Genomic DNA, 15,192 nt, shown 5'->3' on the forward strand with positions numbered 1-15,192 from the left:
ATTGTTAAGATAGGATTTTTTTTTTCAAAGGACCCCCACCTCACCACAGCCTTCCTTGGGGCAGCTGTAGAGAGCTCTCTCTGAGCCCCCTCTTCAGACTGAACAATCCTAGTTCTCTCCCTCAGCCACTGCCCACAAGACTTGGCCTCCAGACCCCTCACGGCTTCGTTGCCCTTCTATGGACACTAGAGTCCCACTGCCTTTCTTGCAGTGGAGGGGGGTGGGGGGCAGAACTGAACACAGCGCTGGAGGTGCAGCAATTAAGTCCCTATTCTCACCTGCGCAGCTAACACAGTAATACTGTTAATTGTACTCTCGGACCTCCACACTCAGTGCAAAGGCGTCCTGAGAGAACTCGCAACACGAAGCCCGGCACAAGGCAGTGGCCGGACAGCGCGAGGGCGCAGCGCCTCCAGAGGGTGGGGCGCCGTGAGGGGGCGGGGTTCAGAGCTCCAGCTCCTCCTCCTCCTCCTCCCGCCCGCCCCTCCTCATGTGCGCTCGTGTCCCCATCCTTTCTCGCCCACCGCGCGCACGCGCCACCTCGCGCTCTCTCGTTCCTCGCGCGGCCGGGTGCCTGGACCGTGAGACCGTGCCGCGCCTGCGCCTTGCGTCCTCCCGGCGTGCTCGGCGGGAGTGTCATGGCGGCTTCCTGCGGCCGCTTCCCGCACATGGGCTGAGGGGACGCCGGCAGAGCGGGGCCGTTGGCGCGAGTGAGGCGGAGCGCGGGGAGCGCGGCAGCGCTATGCTGGCCCTCGAGCGCTCCCTGCTGCGGGGCTTCCTCAGCGCGGCGGAGTCTCAGAAATGGAAGCAGGGCGAAATCTCGGCGACAGGTGAGGGGTGGGACGAGCCGAAGCCGCGGTGGCGGCTCTCCGCTCCGAGAGCGGCCGTGTCCGGGCTGGGGAGGTCCTTTGCCTCATCAGCTCAGAGGAGAGGAGGCGGCCGGGCCCTCTGTTGTGTGTCCCGCTGCCTCGGCTGGCGCTGCGGCTGCTGTCGCTCCCGCTGTGGCCATGGGCTATCGGCGTCGGTGCTCCGGGATTCCTCGTCGCGGTGCTTTCCTCGGCTTTCACGCGCCGTGAAGTCGCTGTGGAGAAAGCGTGACGTGAGCTAGCCCTTCAGTATGCTTATTGCTCGGGGGTGCTTCAGGAAGCAACGTAAAGTATGTTTTGGTCATCGCTGAGGTGGGCCCTACCTGAAATTTGGTTGGAGCCAGATGGGCATTAAGGTCCCTCCTAACGAATCCTGTGCTTCTCTGAGGTCAAGGACCTTGGATTTGAGTGCTGTCGTGTATGAGAAGTTAAACAGTGAACTAATTTTACGTGCTTACAGACAGTTATGTTGGAGTCTTACTTGAAGGAAGACCCTCAATATTCTTCATTAGTGTCCTAAGATCCCATGGTTATTATACAAAATGCCCATCTGGGCAGCTGTAAACAAATATAAATAAGTCATCTTCTTTTTTTGTGCAGAAGAAGTTCTCCCTAAAGCCCAAGGCATACATGGGAGGTTTTCCTGTTATTTATGCTCTCTGCAAGGGTATCGTGTCAGTAGGGCTCCAACAGCATAACTATTATTTTGTGTATGCCCTTCCATGCACTGCTTAAAGGATTTGCAACTCATTTGCTGCAGAGGATTTCTCGCATTGGATGGCTGATCACTGTTGCAAAGAAAGAAATTAGACTGTGGTCAGCAGCATGGTCTATAGAGAGAAGGAATGGATGTCTATCATTCTGCCAAATCATCACTGCTACTGAAGTTCTGCACTCAGTCTTCAGATACATCCAGTGTTACTAGTGTAGTTTTTGTTGGTTGAGCTTGGCAGTGGTGTTTGGTTCTCTCCCTTGCATGGCTGTAACTTGTGTGGATGTATACCTGTGCTAGTATTAAATCAACTGGCTTTTGTACTGGTATTAGGGTAGCTATGGTAACACTGAATGCACAGGAGCTGCAGTCCCCAGGTGGAATTGTGAATTAATTGCAAGTTAATATTAAGACACACATCCTGTGCAGTTCTCTGCATTTCCTCAGGTACACCATTATCAATATCTGCATTAGCTAGTTTAAAACTAGTTGGTACATCTACATGAGCTGCACTTGGGGTGTTGACAGGTACTGATATTACTAACCACCTAAAAAGAAAAACTGTAGACTGAAAAGAAAAAAGACTGTAAAAAGAAAAGAAAGACTGTAATTTATGTTGCTTTACATGGGCATTCATTGAAATCTAAGTATTGGCCTATTGTTTATTGTAATTTCCCTAAAATGGCCCTCAAGTCATTTGAATTCACTGTCTTGTCTGTAGAACATGACTATGATAAAATAATGTAGAAGTGAGGAAGAAAACCTTGTGAAAATTATGTTCTTCAATATCTTTAATGTACATGTAAGACCACTAACATCTTTGCACTGAGATTTCTTTGCAAGTTTCGTGCTTTAATTCACCTGTTTGTGTTTCATTGTAACATTAATACAAGTTCTGTAAAATTTGTTTTGCTGATGACTGCTGCTGTTCTTCTGTTTCAGTGCAACTGCACTTATCCTGCATCTTGCAACGTAAATGAGGATTTATTATTTGAAAGGGGAGATGAATATGTTTTGGTTGCAATATCTCTTATAAGATGGAATTGTTTCCAAATTAACACTGATTTTTTATTTTTTTTTTAAATTTTCATTTTTTCCAGAAAGTGGATCAATATTGCAGTTGATTTTTGATGGGAAATATGAGGCAATATTTTCAAATTCAACTATCCAGAATGTTTTCAGTGCATCTTCTGTGGCAGAGGAGGACACTGAAGGTTACTTGGAGAAGCAGATTCTAATGTACCTGGATGGTTCTATGGAGGCTGATAACGTGGAAAGGTGAAAATGATTATTTACTATATGGAAGATGAGTAGAGGCAATATTTCATTCTACAAAGGGTATTTTTTAAATTTTGTAACATGGGACACAGGGCCTCCAAAGTAGAAAACAGATTTCTCAGGTTGTTCCCACGCTTTTCTGTTGCGTTTGTTGGCTATCGTTGTTTCTGGATACTGTTTTGATGAGAGTTTGTTGAAAATACTGGCCTTATTTGTGGTGACCACCTCTGAAGCTGCTGGTATAAAGACTTAAATATACGTTCGGTGGTTTTACTGTATTGTTATTATTAACGGTTTTCTCTCCGAAATGCGTTGTTACATTAATGTGAATAATTGAAGTACCAAGCAATGTTACTATAAAAGCAATGTCTACCTTTTCAAGTCTGATTTACACTAAGATTGTTCTGATCTTGATATAAAATGAGGCCATGAAGATAACTGGCCTGTGTTTGTGGATTAATTATTTACTTCATAAGACTCTAAGACAGTTTTACTCAAACTGCACTGTGTATAATAATTCTTGCTTTTAGTGAATCTGACTTTAGTGTTTACAGTTCTCAAAGTAAATAGCAACTAAGCTAAAATCTTAAAAGGGATAGTAGAAGCAGAAATTAGGGAGAGTAGAAGCAGAAAGCTGTACATATACATAGCTATGTGTATTTGAAAGATGAGTGTAGGAACAAGTTTTAGCTAAAGGTAAGAGTGTGTGAGGGTAAAAAGGAAGTAAACATGGCTCAATAGATTACCTTCTTATTTCAATATAAGTGCTTGTGTTTTGGTGTGAGAGGCATGAGAATGCAAGTTTTTGCTAAAATGCCAGAAAGAAACTGATAGTTGGCACCTCTAAAATGCTGGGCTGAGATCTGTTAGTGCCAAAAGATTATCTGCTGGTGTGTTATGTATCATATGATGTGCTGGACTGTTCAGACTGTTTTCTGATCTGGGAATGCGTAGGGATTGTTCCTGTGCATTTTGTCTCTAGGTGGCTTTTCTCCTTTTTCTTACTTTGTCGTGCTCTTGGTGTGAAATACTGCCTGTAGTTTAGATAGTGACGTAGTCTGAACAGTTTTCAGCATTGTTGCCTTCTGTCTTCTTGGAGTATTTTACTCTGAATTATTCAACAATTGAAGAAAAATCTTTGGGGGCTTGAAACAGACCAAATATGTGAACTCAGTCCTAATATTGATCATTGATTGAAATGTGTTGCTGACTGTGAAAGAGTTAGCTTTTATGAATAGTTCAGCTTTTTGACGATGGTCATGTTCTGTATTACGCATTCAGTCAGCTCACACGCACCCTATCACGGTGATGTGTCATCTTCTGTTCTCCTTGTGAGTTTTTATTGGCCTGTATTCCATTTTTGTCTGCTGCTGTCCTCCTACAGACAGCAAAGCAGTTTGTTCCTTGGTTGCTCATTCTCCAATACTTTGGTATTACAGTTTTCCTTGTTCCTCTTTGCCTGAAGATAAGGAGGCAGAACTGTGTTCAACCTTTAAGAAAAAAGAGTTTGTTAGATTTTTATTCAAAACTAAAAAGCTGTACTTTTCAAAATTGTGCCATTATATAATAGGGGAAAAAAAAAAAGTTAATCCTAACAGAAAAATGTCTACTAGAAGACAGATCACTTCTTATTTAAGATGTAGGCCCTGCTTGTAGCACTTATATCTGTTTGATGATTGTGGAAGACTTTCTGTGTTAAATGTGTTACATAGATGTTTTTCTGATCCCTGCTACTGCTTTGTAGTAGGAATTAAAGCAAGTTTTGCACACTGTTGACCTTTTATTGTCTATGGTAAAAATGCTTTATTTATTTATTTGGGGGTGTTATTTTTTTTTTTCTTATTGAATGATTCAAAGGAAGTTCTAGCTCGGATAATTCAGTGAGACTTTGGCTTTCTTGTGACTTCTGGTAGATCGGTCTTACTTCAAATACATGGGTTTTTTTTTTTTTTGTTGAACTGAAAGCTGTAATTCTGGAGATTAAAAAAACTCAGTGGGAGCTGAATTCAGTCGGAAACAGAAAGTTGGATGATGCTAACCTTATTCTTTTAACACAATACAAATACTGTACAAAGTATGGTTTTACAATAGTGTGAGAAGAATTCTTAAGAGGTTCTTTTTCTGAAGCTAAAAGGGAGATGCTTGAGGGCAAAACATCTGAAAATTAAAATCTAGAATGTAATTTGTTTGGAAATAGCCTGTGTACTTTTCCACTTGGAAATCCATGGTTTTGTAAGGCCAATACTTAACAGTATTTCAAAGCTTGCTGCAACTTTTTCTATTCTGCTTTCATCCTTCCTCTGCCCCAGATGTTTTTTCAGTGGTGGTTGGAATGGCTTAAAAATGAAGTCTCCAAGTATTCTTTTACAATTAACTTAGGAAAAAGAATAGTGGTTGGTTTTGTTTGTTATTTTTTTTTTTTAATTTCTGATACATCTACTCTGTGACTGGTGGTGCTCTGCAGCATTCCTTCGTAGGGTTCTCTTTAACACTCTCCTCTATGACTTGTTTTGATTTCCCAGCTTGTATTTTTGATGCTTCTCTTGGGGCAACTGATGGTTGTTAACTGTAAAATATGTACTGAAAAATAAAAGTGAAGAAATTCTTGCTGCTTCTGCAACTTGCTTTATGCATTTGAATTCAAAGAATGACTGTTCAGTGACTGTGATTTTTGACTTCTTTAATTTTTGGCTTCAAGTTTATTAAAAATAATAATAATAACCGCAATCTGTAATGTAATTTTATCTAAAGCATAGTCTGGCTATTCATATTTCTCACTTTTTTATTTGTAAATTCTAGCATTATGCAAATAGAGCATGTGTATTTGAAAATATATTGCATTTTTATTCTGAATGTGAGCAGTTGTGGGTAAAACAGCAGGTATGTTACATTGGTGTATATGTAAGCATCTTACTTTACATCATGGGTCTGGACTTAATGTAAAGTGTTTAAAAAAAAAAAATGCTTAGAGAAATGATGAGCAAAATGGATGGATATAGCCCTAGAACTAAGGAAATAGAAGAAAAAGATGAAACTATGTAGGTCACCATAATAAATGGGACACTGGCAGCAGCATCTCTGTTGCTTTACAGGTAGCACAGAAGAGCTGTTTTCAGGCAGTATTTGGGAGGTAAGCATTTGCAGTTCTGTATCTTTCTTCCCTGCCTTCTGCAGACAATATAGGGTGTTTCTTACTGTGGGTACATAAAGAGGTAATATCATAATCGTGTTAGCAGAGTATAGTATAGTCTTGTAAATAAGAAAAATTTGCCATACTCAATTGCAGGACTGCAACACTCTCATAATTCCATTTTTGAATAAAATGTTATGATTGAAAACCAAAGGCACAATTGATTGAGATGACATTTGCTGCTACGTTCTACAAATCAGCTCTAGAATGATGCTTCTGAACTTTTTTGGTGCTCGTTTTGTTCTCTTGTTCTTACAGAGAATGAAATTAAAGAGCTGTGTCAAAGAAACAATACAAGTGCTGTTTTGGAATGTATGCTAACACTGTATCTGTTCTCTGAAAATGTTGAGGCTTAGATGTTAAATAAGAAAACACAACAGTGCATTAGGCAAATATGTGATAATCTTTGTCCTATGCTTATCTTCTACTGATACCTGATAGTTAGATACAGCTGTAAGTTTTAAAACATACAAACTATGTTTGTAAATTGCTTCTCATTTCTTGGAGCAAATGTGTTTCCAAACCTTTTAGTTCCCTGTGAGTATTTTAAATACTACATCAATTACATTTTCCTAACAATAGGGTAATTTTTAAGGCTTTAAACTTTTGAATTAGTGGGGAATGAATCAGATCTTGTAATCTTAATTACAAATCTGATCTATTGCTAAGTGTTTCTCTTATTTATATTACAGGCAGAGGCTGATATTTCTACTTGGCGTGGGCAGTTTGCAGCTCTTCGTTCAAAGCAATTGGACTGGGCCTCCTGTTCACTTACAGCTGCAGGACTTTTTACCATCTGCATTGTTACAGAAATGTCTTGAGGTATACTTGAATTTTAATAAGCTGTTCTTCTACAATGACTTCTATTCATGAATAACCCATGTACCCAGAGAAGACACATCAACAAAGTGCAGGGCTAGAACAACTTGCCTTTGTTGCTGATCATGCTGGCTGCCATCACATCATCAACTATATTATTTTTTAAATATATACTAAACATACTGAAAGTACTTACAGGATAGGTCTGCTTCAGTGTTAGAGATTTCCTGCTGGAAATCTCCTATCCTTTTGGATAGGAAATACTTTTATTGTAGAGTAGTATTTCTTGAAGGACTTCAGCATCCAATAAGCTTTATATTTAGGAATGTGTCTTTAGCTGGATCAGAGAGATAATTATAAATGGCTTAGAAATGTTCCTGCCTTAGAGTAGGGAAGGCTTTCTTGAGGTTTCGGTATTAGTATCCTGGCCAAATGAGTTGCTTTTTTTAAGTTACTCAGAGCTTTTAGAAGAGAAGAATATAGGTGATGAAGCTGAAGATTGTCAATTTTATTTACTTCGAAATCTTTTTACACAAATAATGCTAGTTTATGTATGTTTCTCATGGCCGTACTGTACTGACTCCTGTATCTGTGGTTCAGCACAGCTTGTCAAGCATTATTTTTCCCCTTGAATTAAAGCTGTGGTAAGATACTGACTACTGCAGCACGTCAGGGAAGCACATGCGCTATTCTCTGCTAATGCTAAAGCTGCATGAGATTTTGAGTTTAGAATTTGACTGTGAATAAGGCATAAGCCATGAGCAATGTAATTGCTGTAAATTGTGGAGCAAGGGGAAGTTTGACAAGTATGTAAGCAAGTTCACTTAAAACCTTTGGGTTTGTGTTGCATTATTGTGGTATGTTTTTGCAGGAATTCCATAGCTGGTGAAGTCTTCCTCTAGCTTCATTTACAAAGCTGTATTTCTAAATTACTTAATTCAGATACAGTATCTATTCCATTTTCTTTAGCATAGATATCTATCTGTGTTATATATTTCAGGAATGGCATGGTGTGTGTGTGTATATGTGTATAGGCTTATTTTTTGCTCTGTTTTTGATACTGTTAAGTCAAATGTGGTCTTCTAATGGTTAAATAAGAACAGTGGAAATCAAGGGTGCTAGACCTTTGAAAGTAAGAAATGAGTTAGTAGGAAACGTGAGAGGGAAAAGTGTTCAGTTTTTCTTTACAGTTAAAAATAAGAAATACAAACTCATTTCTTCCATTCTCTTTGGTTTTAATCTTTAAGATTATGTATTATAAACATAATATTATAGTCCAGTTAGCTTAGTATTATGCTTATCTCTTTATTGAAGAATGCTTACCCTTTCTATTAGTGTGTACCTACAGACTGCAGTTGAACACAGAGGCTGCAGCCTGTGATGGTAGTCATAGAATGGCTATCATCAACAGTGTCTACACCTGTAAAACACAATGTTCTTAACTTGTATCAGCCATCCTGTTTATTGTCTGTGTTAATAGACAAATGGGATGCATTTTCTGCTAAATAGAGGGAATAAAAGTTTCCAGCTTAGTTACGGCAGTGAATGCAGCCCATTGACAGGTGTTTGCTTTTGTGGTGTTCATATTCCAGAAACTAAATCAGTAGTAAAAGAAAATGGATGTGAGCATACTTGGTTTCTAAGGAGTGCTGAATATATATTGAAGAGACTTCAATATTGCTGGAAGCTTCAGCTATTTATTAGCTTTATGTGTATGACAGCTATGTATAGCATCTTTTTCTGAGAAGTTAAGGTTGTTTTTCTCCAAGAGCTCAAGACAATTATGTGCTAAAATATAATATCCGCTTCTTTAAGTGTGTTGTTTCACACACTTTTATATGCTTTGAATTATCTTTCTGTATATACTTTTCAAGAATTGTTAGTATATAAACACTTTGTAAAAATGAGCATCTCAACAAACTGACATTTTCATGCTCCTTTTAATCCAGCATTTTCTCTCTTGCATTCACAGGTATTCAGGAATAGTGTATCAAAATATAGCTCTAGTTTTCTTTCTCTCTGCTAGTATAAACTTTTGTAGTATGTTGTCAGTGCTGGAACTATTTCTTTTTTAACAGGCCTTCAATTTTTCAAGTTTTCAGACTGAAATGATCTTCTCATGTCAGGGCTTAAAAAAAAAAAAAAAGTCACATTTCTCTTAGTCTGCTGTAGGTAGTGTTACTGACTTTGAAACTTCCAGTGTCTCATTTATTTCAGGAATATTTTCAAAACTTACTTTCAGAATACTTTATTGAATTCATCTTAACTTTATGCCTTTCAGGCTATATTACTGCTGTCACTTCTGTCCCTTGAAAGTTTATCCTCTGAGTCAGTGGCACAGTTTCATTTTTGCTCCCAGACAACTGTTGAATGCATCTCTAATTTTATTTTCTTATTAGTACATTAAGACTGCATTAGATTAATTAATTTCAGTGAAGAACAAATCATGAAACAGTCTATTTTAGATAAGTTGCTGGTGGGGCCTCTTGTTTATTGTCCATGAACAGTATTCATGAATACGTGCGTGTTATTTCCCATGCTCCAAATAGATGCCAGATTTCTCTGAATTATGTTTAAATGCATGTACTTCATTAGGATTCATTTTTAGGTCACAGACTCATTAAGGTTGGAAAGAACCTTTAAGGTTATCTAGTTCAACCATCCACTACCACCAAATCCTGCAGAACTAGCTTGTGCTTTTTGTTTACGAGTCCTCCATAAAACCAACTGAGTACTTTCTAAACAGAAAAACACCTGGTGTTTTTGGTTTTTTCATTTTTCTAAAATATCTTCAGGACTTTACCACACCAATTAAAAAGTCTCCCTGATTCATCCTGGAGTATTTTTTGTATTTTTCATAGTAATTGACTTAAGTTAGATTTAAAGAAGAAAAAAAAAAATAAAAAAGGTAAAACAGACTTTCAGTTCTGCCTTTGAATTTGCAGGGATTGAAGTAAAACATTCTTACTGAGCCTTAATAATAAGTGGGATTGGCTCCTTGTGTCTTTAAGGATTGTCACTGTCTGCGTGTAAAGAAATGAAAGGTACAGAATTGTTTAGATTGCAGCATGTTTATCCTGCTTTGTCTTTCAGAGATACAGAGCATTAACTGATAAAATTGAATTCAGTGTATTCAGTTGATGAACTGGACAAAACATTAGTAAGATTAAAACTGTTAGGCTGTTGTGAGTTTTGAGCTGCTTTTGTTTTTTATTCTCTGATTTTGTATACACAAGCAGGATACATTTGATAACAGAAACTCCATCTGGAAGAAGATCTGAATGTGTGAATGGGTAGCACGTGTAAATAGCTTAGGAATTTTCCAAATAGATATATGAACAGCTCTTGCTGGCCTTTTTTAGCTTCCAGGTTGGTTTCAAATAATGAGTTTTGAAATTGGAGTAAATCTTTTTCTTTATGCTTGTATTAATGCTGCTTTTATGCATGATTTGATTCTTTTACTGAAAGGAATTGAACTGCTACCAGATTTCTGTAGATACAAACAGTTGTGAAAAACACCAGTGAAACACGTGCTGCTACTGTCTCAAATCCAGTGTGATTCCTTACCCTTGGCAGCCCAAATTGTTGGAAGTTTTTTTTGATCTAGACCTGTGTGCTTGGCTTGGCTTCTTTTAGCATGAGCTAGCCATACTGAAGAGAACTGGAACTGAAGTTGACTGTTGCGCTGCTTGAATACCAGGCCCTAACGTGATGAAGGTTCTGAAGATTTTAATTTTTTATTTTTTAAAATTTCTTTTATTTAGAATTTCTTCCTCTTCTGGGCTATATGAGATGGGATGGTAAAAGCTAAATGAGGAGATAACTTCTTGTGAGTGAAGGTGGTCTGCTAAAATAGCCTACAGTTTGGCCCTGCGTTACATTGCTTATACGTATGTAATGTAGCTACTTGGAAAATACTTCTTTAGTTAACAGTGGAGCAAAAGTAGGCCTTACAGGCAATGCAAGCAAGAACACTGGTAATGAAGTACTTCCACTTGAAGTGCTCTCTGGGAAGATTTGTTTATGCTTGCTTACCTTTGTTTTCTTCAGTATGTACCTTAGCTCTGCATTGCCTACCTGTTGCTGGTTGGGCTCATCAAGAGGCAGCCTAAATAAAGTAATTGTAGTTTTTCATTGCAAGTTTGCTTAAGGAAGGAAAGACTCAACCATCTAATTGAGGTCTGAAGCACTGTGTTTAATTGTGTCTATTTTGAAACAGATGAGGTTTCTGAGATGTGAGATAAATATGGAAGCTGTCTAACTTCAGCATTTAGACACAAGAAGATAAGTTCCCAATTTCCTTTTACTCTGCCAGTGTTTTGAATTTCAATGCAGACTTTTCAATCCTTCAAGTTGTGAAAACTTTGAAGTCCACCTCTTTTTATATGTAGCTGTTCTCTCACCTGAAAGATTACCTTAGAATAGTGAATTCTGATGGTAGAAATACACACTGATAATGTAGTCTTAGAGCATAAGTTGAATGAAAAGATATTGGTTTAAACTTTCTTAGTAAAAAGATATTTGCTTTGTGGAAAAGAACACTGTTTTGTTAAAACTCATAACAGTTCTTTGGCTCTGAGACTTGCTGGCTTATTTGCTAGTCTGTGACACGTTTTTTCCCTTTTCCCTTTCTTGCTCTTCCGATGTTACACTAGCTGGACTGAGCTAATGAAAGGCTTTGAAATGTGAATTTGACATTACTGGTTGCTACAGTGTGTAAATTGAGACGAGTGCATGTTACTATAGTAGGTTTATAAGGCTTTAGAAAGTTTGTAGCTTCTTTGCTTTCCCAGTGGGTATTTAATGTGGTGTACTTTGATTCTAAAGTGACTCAAAATAAATGAGAGGAAAACAAGTTTATTTTAAACTGAATTTATGTGAAGTGTACTATGACGTGCATTTCCAAAATGAATCTGTAGAAGCACCAAGTTATCACTTTTCAAGACTAAGAATAGTTAGAGATGTTGGTAAGGCTATTCCATTTTTAGATCACTGGAGGTAGGTTGCATCTAATATACATCCAGTGGGTAGTTTCTTTCTTCCCAAGTGGCTTGTGAGACCATTGTAAATTTGGTTTTTAATGTTAGAATTGAAATGGTTGCAGTGAGGTCATGCAAGAAGTCAGTGGTAATTTTCAATGATAACATATGTTAAACAGTTTTAAAAAACTTAAGCAAATCAGGAAAAAAAAAAAAGCCTGAAAATTACTGTAAGGAGAAGTAGTGATTATTAGAAAGTGAACTAGGGCAATAATGTGGCTTAACAGTTTATTAAGAGTAATCTATTGGTAAAGGTGCTGAGAAGAGTTTCAAAGATCTTAGGAATTATGTTAACAGTTTAGTTTAAAAAGTTGAAATGTGACTTAAGTAGCTTCTGTCCTGTTTGTGTAGACAGAATAAAAATCTTTCTCAGACAAGTGACTTCAGTGTAAGGTGTCATTTAACCTTCTTGCTTTCTCTTTTGTTCCATTCTTTTCTTTTTTTTTTCTTTTTTTTTTTTTTTTTTTTTTGCCCCTTTCATGTAATTTGACAACAAAAGCCATACTTTATGTTTGCATACTTAGTTTGCAAAAGAAACCTCCACATATGAGAACCAAATGTTGAGTGGTAAACTGACATCTGCCCAAATCTGAAGATTAACTGCTTGAATGCTTTCATTACGTTAAAAGGGAGAGAAGAATACATGACTGTCATCTAATGGTCATCACCAAGAAACAGGTTTCCTGGAAAGCTACTTAAAGCCCATTAGAAAAATAATTGCTGTAGAGAATGTCATACATAAAAGCATCCAAAACAGAGAGGTCTTTTTGATTGGACAAATACAAAAATGGCTCCAATGTTGCTACCCTGATGTCACTCAAACAGGAAGTTCCTTCTGGTGAGAAGAAGTTAATGCACATTGATGTAACTTGGAGGAATATGTAGTGTATTTGAGTACCGTCTGACTAAATTTATTAACAAATTAATTTATTTCTGATATGCCAAGCTACGTGGCTTTTATTTATCGGAAGTTTTTCTTCTTAGATTATGGGAAGAGTTACATACTGGAAAGTAGTAAATGGGACTAACATTAAAAGGACGTGGATTTCAGGTGGGAGGAATCTGAGTGTTTCAGATCCCATTGATCTGTCTTTCTAGCAAGAGGCAAGGTAGAATTCATTGCGACTTACGAAGCAGCTGGAATTCCAAACATCGTGATACTTTTGAGCAGACCTTTTCTCCTTAAACATGTAAATTGTAATTTTCTCTAATTCTATGAGTTTGTTCATAAACTTAAGTTTCATTTCCTTGACACTTTTCTTGTTTATGTTTCAGCCAAAAATGCTGCATGCCACAATTCTGAAGATGTTGGTTCTAGATGCTGAATCAGTGTATACCTTGACTTCTCATCCTATCTTGCTGCTCATAGCTAGGGTAATCCTTGTGAATTCAAGACATAAACTCTCATCTCTTCAGGTAAGGAATATGTGACAAATAATTGACTGTGCAGTATTCATTAATTGTGTTTTTTCATTCTTTATTTTTCATGCCTCATTAAGTCCCCATTACTTCTTACAGTTCTTTTTCTGCTACTCTGAGGTTCGTTCTTCTAAGAAATAATTGAGAGTCATTACAGTTTAACACAAGTATCTCCTCCTTAAAGATGACCTATTATCTCACTGTAGTCCTCAAAAAAGAAAAATCCCTACATTATCTTAAAAAAAAAAAAAAAAAAAAAAAATTGAATAGAAAAGAACCTTTTGAAAGGCATCTACTTTCTGTCAATATTGAAGAAGGGGGAAGAGAACCCGAATGTCCAATAAAAAGTACTCTATGGCCTTTTTGACAAGATTTGGGATGCCATTAACTACTACTGTACAGATTCAAAGCCGTGAATTCTAGATGTAATTGTAATTTTTTTTCTCATTGTCCTCCACATCTTTCACAGGCATCCATGTGGGAATTGCCTTAATTCTCTCATGTTCATACATTTAAAAGAGATTTAAATCTCTTCTTGAGTGGGTTTTTGGCATTGCCTTTCTCATAGCTCAGCAGTAGGCAGGTTGGTAGCCTTTGGAAGTGGAGGACTTAACAGCAGCAGCTTCTCTTTATTGCATTCTGGTTTAACAGAATTTGGCTGGAGAACAAAATGCCACATGGTCCCTCTTTACGCTTGGCTTACAACATCCATTCCCAGCTGGGTCTTTGTATGAATGATGACTTAAACTGTTTGGCAGATGTTGACTGTATGGTATTTCTGGAAGCCAAGCTCTTCCATCGTTTTCCCTGTTATTCACAGATGAATGCTGTTGAATTTCAGCAACTGAGTCAGTCAGAGAGGGAAGAGATGTACTTTGTTTAGGGAATTCCCATGCTGCCTCCCCTCAGACTGATGTAATTATGGGCCTCCTTCTACCCAGTGGGCATTCAATTACTTCTGGCTACAAGTTTGACTAGTAGTCCAATGGTAGCAGCTGATTAAAAACTGCATTCTTCAACAGGTCAGTGTAACAACTGAAGTTTGCCATTCTTTCTCATTTCATCCTTATTCAGAGAAAATCTTCTTAATACCTTTTATTCTTAAGATTAGTTAACATAAATTTAAATTAGGAGAGTATACTCTGAAATCTGTTTTATCAAAACGAGCCTATGTTAGCACTTTATAAAATATGTATGTATTTTATATAGCTAATTAAATATTTGTAAGTCATCAAAAATATTCTTAATGCAGCTCCCCCAAAATAACATTGCTTGTAGAATAATGGAAAGAGTTCAGATGACTTGCTTGCAACTTTTATAAACACGTTCTCTGTAACTGTAAAATTTTTGAATGGCAATCATTTGTCCTCAGGAAATTGTCTTATTGAACTGAGCACTCAATTGCTTGAAAAACAAGTATTTCTTTATATAAGTGTAAGCTGAAGTCGTTTGAAACTTATTTAAATTGCCTTTAAGCTTTTAAGTATGTGATAAAATATTGGGCTGTGACTTTTTTTTTTTTTTTCCACGAAGTCTCTTTCTGTTCCTTTGCTTTGTTCAGTTTGATATCAGAAATTCTTTCATTACTTTTTGAAATAGATACTATTATTCTTTTTGGTGGTTCCTTTCTAAGGGCACTACAGTCAACTATATGTGATTGGTTTAGATGACTTTCCTTGAATAGTGTTTAGCACTTAGGTTTGACCAGTGGGCATTTACAGATGATTATCTTAGGTATGATTATGAGAGTAGAATATTATCAGTTAGCTTTTCCACATATTTCCATCTGGTGCAGAGAGAAAGGGAAAAGCCTACTACAGAAAGCCGGGGAATTTTTGTGCACACAGCTTCCTAAAATCAGGCATTTCT

At 37.5% G+C, this 15,192-nt stretch overlaps 1 protein-coding gene across 2 annotated transcripts in view; it reads left to right on the top strand.

The window, feature by feature from the left end:
* The first annotated feature begins 686 nt into the window (after positions 1–686).
* TTC27 (tetratricopeptide repeat domain 27) overlaps positions 687–15,192 on the top strand; it is a 103,565-nt gene continuing 89,059 nt past the window's right edge. The window contains exons 1-4 of one of the 2 annotated variants that reach the window (XM_042891509.1): positions 687–830; positions 2,679–2,856; positions 6,739–6,868; positions 13,180–13,320. In XM_042891509.1, the coding sequence (XP_042747443.1) occupies positions 743–830; positions 2,679–2,856; positions 6,739–6,868; positions 13,180–13,320 (537 nt within the window). In that variant the 5' untranslated portion in view covers positions 687–742. The remainder of the gene's footprint in view (positions 831–2,678; positions 2,857–6,738; positions 6,869–13,179; positions 13,321–15,192) is intronic. The other variant, XM_042891515.1, reaches the window with a different exon arrangement.

This window comes from Lagopus leucura, unplaced genomic scaffold, assembly GCF_019238085.1.
Source record: "Lagopus leucura isolate 7727_CA_CO unplaced genomic scaffold, USGS_WTPT01 Super-Scaffold_73, whole genome shotgun sequence".
Lineage (NCBI taxonomy): Eukaryota > Metazoa > Chordata > Aves > Galliformes > Phasianidae > Lagopus > Lagopus leucura.